Source organism: Microtus pennsylvanicus, chromosome 11 (genome assembly GCF_037038515.1).
Source record: "Microtus pennsylvanicus isolate mMicPen1 chromosome 11, mMicPen1.hap1, whole genome shotgun sequence".
In the NCBI taxonomy this organism is placed as follows: Eukaryota; Metazoa; Chordata; class Mammalia; order Rodentia; family Cricetidae; genus Microtus; species Microtus pennsylvanicus.
The window spans coordinates 3,584,714-3,596,980 of NC_134589.1; the positions used below are offsets into that span (position 1 = coordinate 3,584,714).

General features: G+C 53.1%; 1 protein-coding gene across 8 annotated transcripts in view; it reads left to right on the top strand.

The window, feature by feature from the left end:
• Rbfox3 (RNA binding fox-1 homolog 3) overlaps window positions 1-12,267 on the top strand; it is a 421,435-nt gene that overhangs the window by 388,060 nt on the left and 21,108 nt on the right. For all 8 annotated transcript variants that reach the window (XM_075989932.1, XM_075989931.1, XM_075989935.1 and 5 more), the window contains one exon: window positions 10,682-10,936. In XM_075989932.1, coding sequence (XP_075846047.1) covers window positions 10,715-10,936 — 222 coding nt within the window. In that variant the 5' untranslated portion in view covers window positions 10,682-10,714. The remainder of the gene's footprint in view (window positions 1-10,681; window positions 10,937-12,267) is intronic.

Here is a 12,267-nt window from a genome sequence, read left to right on the forward strand (position 1 = left end):
CAGGACACCACTGCCTTCCTGGTACAACCCTAGAGATTCTGGGTCAGGACACCCACACCGCAGAGACCCTGAGGACACAGAAGCAGAGGGTACACTCCTTATTCTCGTCTGAACAGTAGTCCATACCTACCAAGTAGAGTCAGATGGCAGAATCAAGCAGGCCTGTTTAAAATCTAGGTTGACCATGGGTTGGCTGTGTCTCCTGCCTACTCTGAGTTTCTTCACTAATATGGAAAATGCCAGTTCAAGGGACTATTCTGTGACCAAAGGATCGTGTGGTTATAGCCTGACTCAGTGCTGAGGCCCCTTGAGTTCTCACACCACCAGTGGCTGCCACCACAGTCAGCTGTCACCTTCCTGAGCACCTGCTATGTGTCTGCGAGGGTGGAGGCACCAGCCCTTGAGCTCAGGGTCTCCGGGTCCAGAGATCCATCCTTTTTTATTTTATTTTATTGGTTTTTGTTTAGCTCTACATTTTCCTCTGCTCTCCTCCCTGCCTCTCCCCTCCCCTTCAACCCTCTCCCAAGGTCCCCATGCTCCCAATTTACTCAGGAGATCTTGTCTTTTTCTACTTCCCATGTAGATTAAATCTGTGTAAGTCTCTCTTAGGATCCTCATTGTTGTCTAGGTTCTCTGGGATTGTGATTTGTAGGCCAGTTTTCTTTGCTTTATGTTTAAAAACCACTTATGAGTGAGTACATGTGATAATTCAAGCTGCCGTTACTTTTTTCTGCTGTGTAGTACTCCATTGTGTAAATGTACCACATTTTCCTTATCCATTCTTCGGTCGAGGGGCATTTAGGTTGTTTCCAGGTTCTGGCTATGACAAACAAAGCTGCTATGAACATAGTTGAACACACATCTTTGTGGCACGATTGAGCATCTTTTGGATAAATACCCAAAAGTGGTATTAACTGCGTCTTGAGGAAGGTTGTTTCCTAATTTTCTGAGAAATCACCACACTGACATCCAAAGGGGTTGTACCAACTTGCATCCCCACCAGCAATGCAGAAGTGTTCCCTTTTCCCCACAACCTCTCCAGCATAAGTTGTTATCAGTGTTTTTGATCTTGGCATTCCTACAGGTGTAAGATGGAATCTCAGAGTTGTTTTGATTTGCATTTCTCTGATGACTAAGGATGTTGAACATTTCCTTAAGTGTCTTTTGGCCATTTTAGATTCCTCTGTTGAGAGTCCTCTGTTTAGGTCTGTTCTCCATTTTTTTATTAGATTATTTGTTTTTTGGATGACCAATTTCTTGAGTTCTCTGTATATTTTGGAGATCAGACTTCTGTCTGATGTGGGGTTAGTGAAGATCTTTTCCCATTCTGTAGGCTGTCGTTTTGTCTTGTTGACCATATCCTTCACTTTACAGAAGCTTTTCAGTTTCAGGAGGTCCCATTTATTAATTGTTTCTCTCAGTGTCTGTGCTGCTGGGGTTATATTTAGGAAGTGGTTCCCTGTGCCAAGGCATTCAAGTGTACTTCCCACTTTCTCTTCTATAAGGTTCAGTGTGGCTGGCTTTATGTTGAGATCTTTGATCCATTTGGACTTGAGTTTTGTGCATGGTGATAGATATGGGTATATTTTCATTCTTCTACATGTTGATATCCAGTTATGCCCACACTACTTGTTAAATATGCTTTCTTTTTTCCATTTGATATTTTTTGCTTCTTTGTCAAAAATCAGGTGTTCGAAGATGTGTGGATTAATATCCGGGTCTTCAATTCGGTTCCATTGGTCCTCCTGTCTGTGTTTATTAGAGCTCCATCCTCAACAGCTGAGGTTCTAGAACATTCTGGCAGCTCAGACTGGAAAAAGACCCATGTTCTCATTTGCTTCGGCATACAGGTTACGGTCCATCACAGAGGGGAGCCAAGGCAGGAGCTTAAACAGGAACCTGGAAGCAGGAACTGAAGCAGAAACCGAGGAGGAGCACACTGCTTACTGACTGGCTCCTCCTGGCTTCCTCAGTCTGCTTGCTTGTACGATCCAGGAACATGTGCCCGGGGGTGATACCACCCATGGCAGGTTGGGCTTTCCTGCATCAATTAGCAATTAAGAAAGGAGAAGGAGAGGAAGGGAGGATAATGAGACGCCTCACAAGCATGCCCACAGATTGGTCTGATGGAGACACTCCCCCTTTTGAGATTCCCTCTTCTCGGGTGATTCTAGTTAGGGTCAAGTTGATGGAAACTAACCACCACAGACTGTGAGCTGGGGAGATATCCCGCTTCAGTGCTAAGGGAGCAACTGAGGCAGAAGGCAAGAACCCGGGAGAGAGAGCAGGCTGAGCCCTGGGTCCACAGGGCCGCTGCACCCACCGTAGGCCCCTCTTCCGTTCCTCCAGCATTCTCTTTAAGTTCATTTCCACACCCATAGGAAAACAGCACCACCTCGTCTGTTCCACAGGAAACGTTTGTATGAATCACCAAAGGGATACTTGATGCTGATGCAGGAGCATCCAGCTGTCATGGGGCCACACAGGAAGTCCCAGTGTTAAGGGAAACCACCACCACCTCCACCTCTGCCCCAAAAGAGGGGTGATTGGTCAGCCCAGATGGGGTGGTACAGCTCCAGTTACTTCATGTCTGTCAAGCATATGCCTGGCTGTCGCCTGAGGACAAACCTCAGCTTACTGCTGTCCTTCAGGCCCCAGGGACCTGGCACCAAGCGTGGAACGCATTTGGTGAGCAGTGCCACACACCACTCCCTCTCTGGTTGGTACGACCCAGAAGATACCAGTCCTGCAGCCCTCACGAGGAAATGTGGACTCAGGAACTCAGCCCCCTTTTCACTCAAAGTTCCTGGGATCTGGGGACACAAGACCCTGGCAGCAGGCTCACTCTACCCCCCATGTGTGTATTCAGACCCATCTTGACTATCCTTCCTGGAGCACTTTGATCACAACAGGACGCCTTCTCCAGAACCATGGCGATCCAGCAGTGTGGCCGCAGGAACACAGGCAGATCTCTGACATGGGATCACCAAGGTGATGCCCAGTGGCTGCCAGTGTCTTCCCTGGACATCAGCATGTCCATTCCTCTTAGATAACCTTTTCTTTGTCCTTAAAATTATACTGTCCTGTAATGCGCACTATTGAAAATGAAAAGAAAATAGAAGTGTCACCCCTGAGATTTTCTGGCCCCTGATTGACCACCTCTTTCTGCTCCCTGGCTTCTCTAGGCATCTGTTTTCTTCTTGTCCCTTGTCACCTTACCTCTAGCCACCCCCAGAGGCCCACATCTGCTCTTAACCAGGACCACTGAGCACACATGGACTGTACCTCTGAGCTTCCCTTCTATAGGTGGGCATTAAGAAGAGACGCGACTCTCAGCTCCGGTGTAGGCATTACCACCACATTCTAGAGATAATAGGTGTGGGGTCAGTATCTGGTCAGGATACCTGTCTCAGATTCTATTTACCTGCAATTCTCCACCTGGCTGGTAGGGGGCGATATTCAACTCCTGGGTCTGTGCAAGGAACAGCTAAACTGGGTGATGCTGCACTAGATGATTCTGCTCATATGAGAAATAGCCTACAGGGGATGAATCCGAAACTTCTGCATAGACCCAGGTGTCTGGCAGAAGTTTCTACAGAGAAGATGTCATTTCTATGAATGGCATGACAGAAGGAAACTTCTCACTGGCAGTGACAGACTGGGCTGGTCTCTCGTTGTCACCTTCTATCCAAAAGGCTTGGAAACTGAAGGAGTATTTCATTTGTTCAAAGACAGCCAGAGGCAATGGTGTGGACATGCCTGGTGTCCAGAAAGATGGGCCCAGCTCCACATGAGTGCCCCCTTTAGGTGGGGCTGGGGACAGGACCATCCTTGCTTCCTTGCTGGGGAGATTACTGGTGTCTGTTAATTTTCTGTTCCTGTGACAAAACATCTGGCAAAAGAAATCAGCCTTCGGGTGGAAAGGTTTATTCTGGACACAGTTTGGGGGCACATGGGAAGGCATGGCAGCAGGAGCGTCAGGCAGTTGGTGACACTGCACCCATCATCAGGAAGTGGAGAACATTGGTGCTCAGCCCGCATACTCCTTTGTATTCCATTCAGGACACCAGCCTACGGAATGATGTTGCCCACACTCATCATGGGTCTTCCTCCCTCAGTGAAATATCCCTGGAAACGCCCTCACAGACATGCCCAGGAGTGTGCCTCCTAGGTCATTCCAAACCAGCCACGCTGACGGTGACAGATAACCATCCTAACACCTGAGTGTGTCACAGGAGCTGGGGACTAGAACCCGGACCACCCGCTGGCTGGAGGGTAGCCCCAAGGGCAGCCAGTCTGCCTCACAGAACCTGAATCCCTCAAAGGGTTGGGTAGGCCAGGGAAGTTCAGAGCAGGTACTTCTGCCCTTTGGACTCCCGTCACCATGCAGTAGCTGCCCCTGCCCTGGGCGGGTCTCTCTGCCCCAGCCTCTTTCTGGGCTTTGGAAAGTTGACATGTCACCGTCCTGTGCTAGTTCCTCTTGTAGGACCCAGAACCCAGCCCCAGGCCCCTCTTCCCATCACCCGTCCAGATATGCATGACCCCATTCCCACAGCCAGTGTGGCAGGGTGGAGGAACAGGGAATGGGGCTCTCTCGCTTCCTGACCACATAGCCTCTGCCCCAGCATCCATGCCTTCAAGCCACTGTGAGGATTTGGGTGGCCGTGGGGGTCCGTGCTTATGCAGTTAGAGACATGCAATGAGGGTCCATCTCAGGGGACATAGGTGACACAGGACAGTGACCCTCATAGCAGCGTGGTGATGAGGCTGGGGCTCCCCTGTTCTGCCTTCCTCACTATTGCCTGGAGCGGGCTTTGCCCAGGAGTGGGAAGAAATGGCCCCATGCCCATTTCCCCCACCCAACAGCACAGCCGGTGGACCTTGGGCAGGCAGCACCCTCTCTCCAGGGGTGAGGAGTCCGAGAGCAATTATCTTAATTGTCCTGGAGGGCCTGAGAGCAGAGAGAGCCAGCAAGACTGCAGAGGGCAAGTGGCCAGCTGTCCAGGGAGCGGCTCCAGCTGCTGTCAGGCCTCCAACTTTCTGTCTTCTCCATCAGCACACACCCTGAGCACCTTCCCTTGCCTGGCATCCTACGTACAGACAACAGGACACAGACTGGGGAAGCTGGACCAGCGACTCAGAGACCACAGGCCTCCTTAGCCACAAACCCTGCAGAAGAAAGGACTTTATGGGGGACAAGTCATTGTCACATTCCATAGCTAGGGACCAAAAAAGATTAAGGCCACGTCCAGGCCCATCCAGCTATGGAGGTGATGGGCCAGTGCCTGGGGTCCAGATTCAAAGGCATAGGCATCCAAATGCAAGTGCCCAGGCCATGCTGCTGGGTTTGGCAGGTAGCCACAAGGCTTCCTATTCCAGAGCGAAGGGAACCCGTTCATTCCATTGTTTCATCCAGACCCAAGAGGTGCAGGTAGCCTAGCCACTCCTGTTGAGTATAGGGGACAAGTAGCATGACCACCAGGGACAGCAAGAGGAAGAAGCCATGAAGGTGGGAGACTCAGAGAGGGGCTTCCATGAGAGGAAGCCAGGGGAGAAAGTGTCCCACCCAGACTGACTGCCTCCCCACCCCAACCCCCTGGAAGCCAGAGGACAAGGTGTCCCAGCTCTCAGAGCTCAAGGCAGAAAATGCCAGGATCTAATGAGAGAGATACAAGGAGCCGCAGCTTGTCGCCCCACCCCTCTGCCTTCTTCCCACACCCACGCCAGTTCCAGCCCTCTGTGTATCACCCTGAGTCCTTCAGGGATGGATCCAGGGACCCCTCAAAGGCACAGACTCATCAGACCCTATAATAGGGGCTTCAAATGTTCCCACAAATACTGCTGAAATTGCACCATTTCAAAGCATCGAGGGTGGACAAGGCTCAGAGAGTAAAGGCCCTCGTCACAAAAGCCTGATGACCTGAGTTCTGTCCTGGAATCCACATAAAGGTGGGAGGAGAGAACTGGCGCCCTCCACACACATGCTGTGACATGCATCTCCCCATAGACTTCATGCACACACACAATAATAAATTTTTAAAACTGAAAATTGCAGCATCGAGTCCAGGTATTATGGAGACCATAGTTGGTATCATTTATCTGGCCCAACATCAAGCCCAGGTCAGCACTGGGGTGCACCTATGATGTGAACTGAGGGAGTCATTCCAGATGTGCTGATGAATGCCTGACCTGGGACCCCCTCTCTCTTGGGACAGCCCCAGCCCTGGGGAGTCCCGTGATGTGGCTGGTTTCCAGCCAGCGAGGTGAGCTTACTCACCTGGAGCCATTTGAGATGCTCCTAGCTTGCTGGAATGAGCTGGGTCCATCCAGCTCCAACTTACCTCCGTAGGCTGCTCCCAGTCTCCCACCTAGTCTTCAGAAGCCACGTGGGTGACAGATCTCTGCCACCGTCCGCACTCTGTCCCTCCACGTGCACTTAGATCCCTCGGTAAAAATAACAGCTGTGGTACCTGTCCTGGGAGAGACGGAGAATATCCTGGGCTGGTGTTCCAGAGTGTGAGTGGAGCTTCTAATGAAGCCTCCTAAAAACCTGAAATCCAAAGGTGTCAAGCTTCACAGTCCTAAGCTAGAGCCTGTTAGAGGCAGGTGACCCCTGAGGCCACCTTCTGGGCGAGAACTCTGACCGTTTCACAGAGCTGAGCCAATGAGCGACTGTGTCTACACAGACGTCTCTTTTCATACACCTAAATCAGTTCTTTCCTCATGGGCACCTCTTTGTCACCATTTCCCTGTGTGACACGTGGGACTCTGACCCTAGAGAGTCAGTGCAGCCAGGCAGACACAGCGCCTGTTCCCCCGAGACCGTGTCCCATCTTGCAGGGTAGGAGATAGACAGTGATCTGATCTGATAAACATCTGGATTCGGGCTCCCAGACTGAGGAGAATATGGGTCAAGGGATGGTGAGTGCTGATCCGGGGACCCTGATTTACAAAGGCTCCCTGAGAATGCAGTACTGAGAACATGAGAGCACCCCAAGGGTCTGATGGAAGAACATCCCCACCGGAGGAAGAGCCAGGGGAAGTCACCTGAGCCAGGAGCTAGGTGGGCATGGAGCAGCAGGGACATTTGTGTCTACACAAAAGAAGCCACGTGGGAAGGAATTTGGAGTGCTGTGAGGACTTGGGGTTTCACTCCACAGGGAACAGACTAGAGGGGCTGGAACAGAGCCGGAAGTCTGGAAGGACAAGGCAGAGTGGAAGCCCTGACTTGGTCGAAGTGGTTGGATTCTGAGTTCCTGAAGGCAGAGTTAGAGTTGCTGAGGGACTGTGGATTGTAATAGAGCTGCCACTGTGTCCTGAATCCTGGATGCTGAGCTCTCGAGCCAGGGGAGAGGGATGTGTGTCCCAGAATGGGAAGACTTTTGGAGCAGCAGGTCCAATGTGGCGTCACAAGGAAACCAAATTGTAAGCCGTGTGAGGCGCTGACATTCTGGTAAGACCTTGGACGTATGCACATGATCTCATCTAATCCACACACATGGTAGATGCTTGCTTCCACACTTCACAGCTGAGCAGATGGAGGTACAGACAACAGGCCACTGCCCTCCATGGAGAACTACACCCTGTCCCAGGAGGACCCTGGAGGAGAGGGCAATGACAGAGTTCAGATCCTAGGAGATGTAGCTCGAATGTAGCACGAATTCTAATAATAAAAACCCGGAGTCAGATATTAGGTGGTGAAAGCCGAGAGATCAGAGAAGCAGAGCAGCCAGCCACTAGGGAGTTCTTACCTGTACCAGTGCTCAGACCAAGGGAGCTGTCCTGTCTCTACAAATTCTCAGACCACTGCTGTCTCTACGAAACCTCAGACTGCATCTGAGCTCCCGTCTCCTCCTGCCTTATATTCCTCTCTCCACCGAGCCATATAACTCCCGTGCCCACCTCCCTAATGCTGGGATTAAAGCCATGTGACCCCAAGTGCTGGGATCACCTTTGTGTGAGCTCTGTTTCTCTTTTAGACAGATTCAATCTCGTGTAGCCCAGGGTGGCTTTGAACTCACAGAGATCCATCTGCCTCTGTCTCCTGAGTGCTGGGATTAAAGGTGTGTGCCACCACTGCCTGGCCTCTATGGCTAACTAGGGGCATAGCTCTGCACTCTGATCTTCAAGCAAGCTTTATTTGTTAGATTACAAACAAAATATCACTCCATACAGTGATGACTGCTTGAACTCCTAAGCCACCAGGTGGTTCAGGTCACCTCTGAGCATAAAGTCTCACCATCTACAGGTGGTCACCGTGGTACCCTGGGCCAGGGGGTGCAGAATAAATGGGTGTAACTGGGTGATATCTCCCTGTTGTATATTTCTCCCTCCTCGTGCTGAGGATGGCTGTGGTCCCAAGTGACCCTCAGATCTGGCTACAGACTCATCACTCAAGGGCTTTAAGACGATGCCAGGGCACCACCCCAGGCAACTGAAGTGAAAGCCACCCAGGAGGAGTGGTGAAGCCATATCAGTTAGTGAAGGTTCTCATCAAATATTTACAGGGGAATTGATTTCCCTGGCGTCTGCCAGGCCGCTGACAGGCCCCTCCCTTCCTCCCCCTCACCTTCCACACCCGGTGGCCTCCTATCCTATCCCGCCATGCCCCGTTGGCCATCCCGGTGCTAGATGCTCTCCACCCCTGCATGGCATTCCCATCTCTGCCCAGCCCTCCAACACCCCCTTCCACAAGCCACTTTACCCATTTTGGATGCCAGCATGTCTGGTAACAGTGGGAAGTATGACTTCTAGACCTAGCTCTGTGGAGCAGCTAGTTGGGAATCTCAGGCAAGGGGGTTTGCTGTGCCCAGGTGTGAGAGGAAAGTGGGGGGAGAGGCGATGTGAGGCATACCCCTCTCTTCAGAGCTTACACGCTGTCCCAGTTTTGAGCTTCTGCATAGACAGGGAAGAGACCAAGCAGCTTCACTGGGGGGTGAGAGGTGGGGGGAAGGACAGAGTAGAGAAGGAGGGAAGAAAGAGAACTTGGGTACCGGAGACTATCGACCTGGTGAATCTGGTCCAGGGTGGCTGGCTTTGGGTGCTTTAGGAAGCAGGGCAAGGCTAACACTCATGGTTAGTGACCAGACAGACAGGGTTGGTGCCAGGTCAGACAGACCCTTCACCCTTGCTGTGGCCTTGTGGTGGCCAGGACCCTTGAGCACCGTCGCAATGGATCCAGCCTCTGGACAGCTGTGGCCTTCAGCAAACCTGGTGAAACAGGCCTGTTCTTGCTTCCCAGGGTAACCCAGGCCTGGCTTGGGCCAGGCGCACCCCAAGATGCAAAGAAAGCAGCTACTGGGAGAATAAGCGGAAGCCTGGTGATGTGTATGGGCAAGGCCAAGGCCGAGTGTAGACTCTGGTGGGAGAGGCTCTCGTCAGTGAGCATGGGGCATTAAAGCACATGGGATCAGCTATGGGGAACAGAGGGTACTGGAGAGAGTCCCACAGGCTGACACTTGCCTGCTACCCCAAGTCTGAGGTGGACACAGCCAGAATGAGAGGCCAGTCATGCAACTGGCAGAGGGGTTGGGCAGACACAAAGGAAAATGGGAAAGAGACCCCCCCCTCCTCCACCTTGTGCCCATACTTTAGTAGGTTCTCACTAAATGAAGTATCTTGTACTTTGGGCCATAGGGGAGTCCATGTTGGGCGGGCATGAATGGAAGGAGGCACCCCTGTCTGTCTCCCTTCCTCACCTTATCAGAGACACTCAGCAATGACATGATTTCTCGCTGATGACCCCTTGGGGGTCTGCTCCTATGGGAGACATTGCCTGCCCAGAGGGGATGACGCAGGGACTATGTCTCGCAGCAGTGAACCAGTCTCTTCCCTCTCTGGCCTCTCCTGCACTGGCTCTGCAGGACAGAAGCCTCGGCTGAAGGAAGGGCCCCTCGCTGCGCTGCTTGTCTGCCCATACTGACTTTTCCTCACCAGTGCCTAAGAGGCATGGGGTGGAGCCCAGACCTGCATCCCCAGCCACCAGGCTCCCTGGTGATGCTGACACCGGGGACCCAGGCACCAGCTTTGAGAGTCACTGCGGAGGCCTTGCTGGGGGTTGGGGGTCAGCATCGAAGGGGTGCACATCACTTCTCTGGGCTACAGACTTTCAAGGGGGCAGGAAAGAATCTTGACAAGATCTTGGAGACCTGGCTATCGTGGTCACCCTGTCGCGATGTGTTCTGCTCCTGTTCAATCAAGGTGAACTATGCAGCCACCCATTCTATTGGGAAACCACAGCATGGAGCCCCAAGAGGGAAGAGACTTGGTAGCAAGAGAACAGGGTGCTGCTTGAATGCCTGGATACCCGTATCCAGGGAATGCTGGTTTTCAGTGGCCACTGTTATTAGGGGACGCCAGGTGGAGGACGTGAAGTTCAATCCATGTTGGCTCCTGTAGTGAGTCCGCAGTGGTCTTGATAGAAGATGATTGGTTTTGAAATCTAGGTGGCAGAACAGAATTCTGAAGTTGCGTGGTCACATCCAACAAGTATAAGCCAGGAGTGCCTTCTACCTCTATCCTGGCACCTCCCGCAGCTCAGCTAGGGGAGCCCCATCCTGAGGACCTGGGAGACGGCACGGGAAGTAGTGTGTGGAAATCACGAGCCTGAATTGAGAGTCAACATCCCCCCTCACTGGCTTCCAAAGGTCCTAACCACAGCTTTGCTCTTCTCTACCAACAGGGCAATCAGGACGCCACGGCTCCGCCTGAAGCAATGGCCCAGCCCTACCCCCCTGCCCAGTACCCCCCTCCGCCTCAGAATGGAATCCCAGCTGAATACGCCCCGCCTCCACCACACCCCACACAGGACTACTCCGGCCAGACCCCAGTCCCCCCAGAGCACGGCATGACCCTCTACACACCAGCACAGACGCACCCTGAGCAGCCAGGAACCGAGGCCAGTACACAGCCCATTGCTGGGACCCAGACAGTGCCGGTAAGAGACCCTTCCCACAATGGTCAGCCCCGGACTGTGGGGCAGAGTGTCCCCAGTACATGCTGGCTGGGCAGAACTTTCTAGAAAGGACCTCTAGATACATAAGGAGGGCCAGACTTCAATGTTGGGCATCTGCCCCAGAGATCTTCACCCCAGAGAGCCTGCTTCCAGTCCCAGATTTCAGGTACTTCATATCCAACACCAGGGTTCCCTGCAGTGAGCAAGTGCCACCAAGGGGCCATAGAATGGGGTAGTGACCTCACTCACCCCAAGCTGCCTCTGGCTTCAGGCAAACTCTCACCTCATCTGGGAGGTGGGGAGGGTGGTGGAGGCTACAGAGGTCCTGTTAAGGGGAAGTTAGAGCCAGAGGCTTGGGCTGCCTAGGGTCTCAGGAGAAAGTCAGGGTGGGCAGTGAATGGTGGGCGGCTGCGGAGCTGTCTCCGGTTGCAGGCCCCCCTGTCTTTTCTAATCACTTGTAATCTACCTGCTTGGCTGCCCTCCAATCAGATAGCTTCAATTACGCGGTTGTAATGCAGCTCGGAGGCGAAAGTGCTGAGCATGGCACTTCTCAGATTTCCTCATGGAGAAAGGAGTGGGAAAATAGAGCCGCCTGGGTGGGGGCTGTGGACACAGCCCCCACCCAGGCTCTGTCCTGGAGCCCCCTCCCAGGCCCTGGCCACTGCTGCAGCTGCTCAGGCCTCTCTGGCACTTCCCATTACGTTCGCTGTGGGCCTTCCCCTCCTTGTTCTGGGGCTTTGGGTTCATCCACCCATCCCTGCTGGCTCCATCCCAGCAGCTGACTGCTGGCTGGCAGGGCCTGGGCAGGAGGCCAGCTCGCTCTGCTCTCCCCAGGCAGAGTGGCACCACCCTGGCGTCTCCCCAGGGGTCCTCCAGCTGTGCTCCCTTAACCTTATCCCTACATTCAGCCTGCCTCCACAGATGTGGTACAGACCCAAATACTGCCCTCTGTGCATGGGCAGGGACCTCTCCACCATCCCCCCCTGCCACCCCCAACCCTCTGCGGAGAGTCTGCCCACTGTAGCTGGGCTACCCCTGACCTTATTCCATGCCCAGCCAATGGTCTTCCTACGCCGGCACTGCCTGCCTGAGCCTGCTCTGAATCTGGCAGAAGCCCCACCCCAGTGCATCTGATCCCCCCTCCCCCAGCCACCAGGATTCTTGCAGCTGTGGGCCACAGGCTGAAAAAGCCAAACCCCTGGATTACAGAATTGGAGATCGGGCTCCAAGTCGTCAAGTCCACATATACCCCCTTCATGCTTAGGATAGACAGGTGACTCCAAAGTTAAAGCGGTTCACCATGGATGAGCACA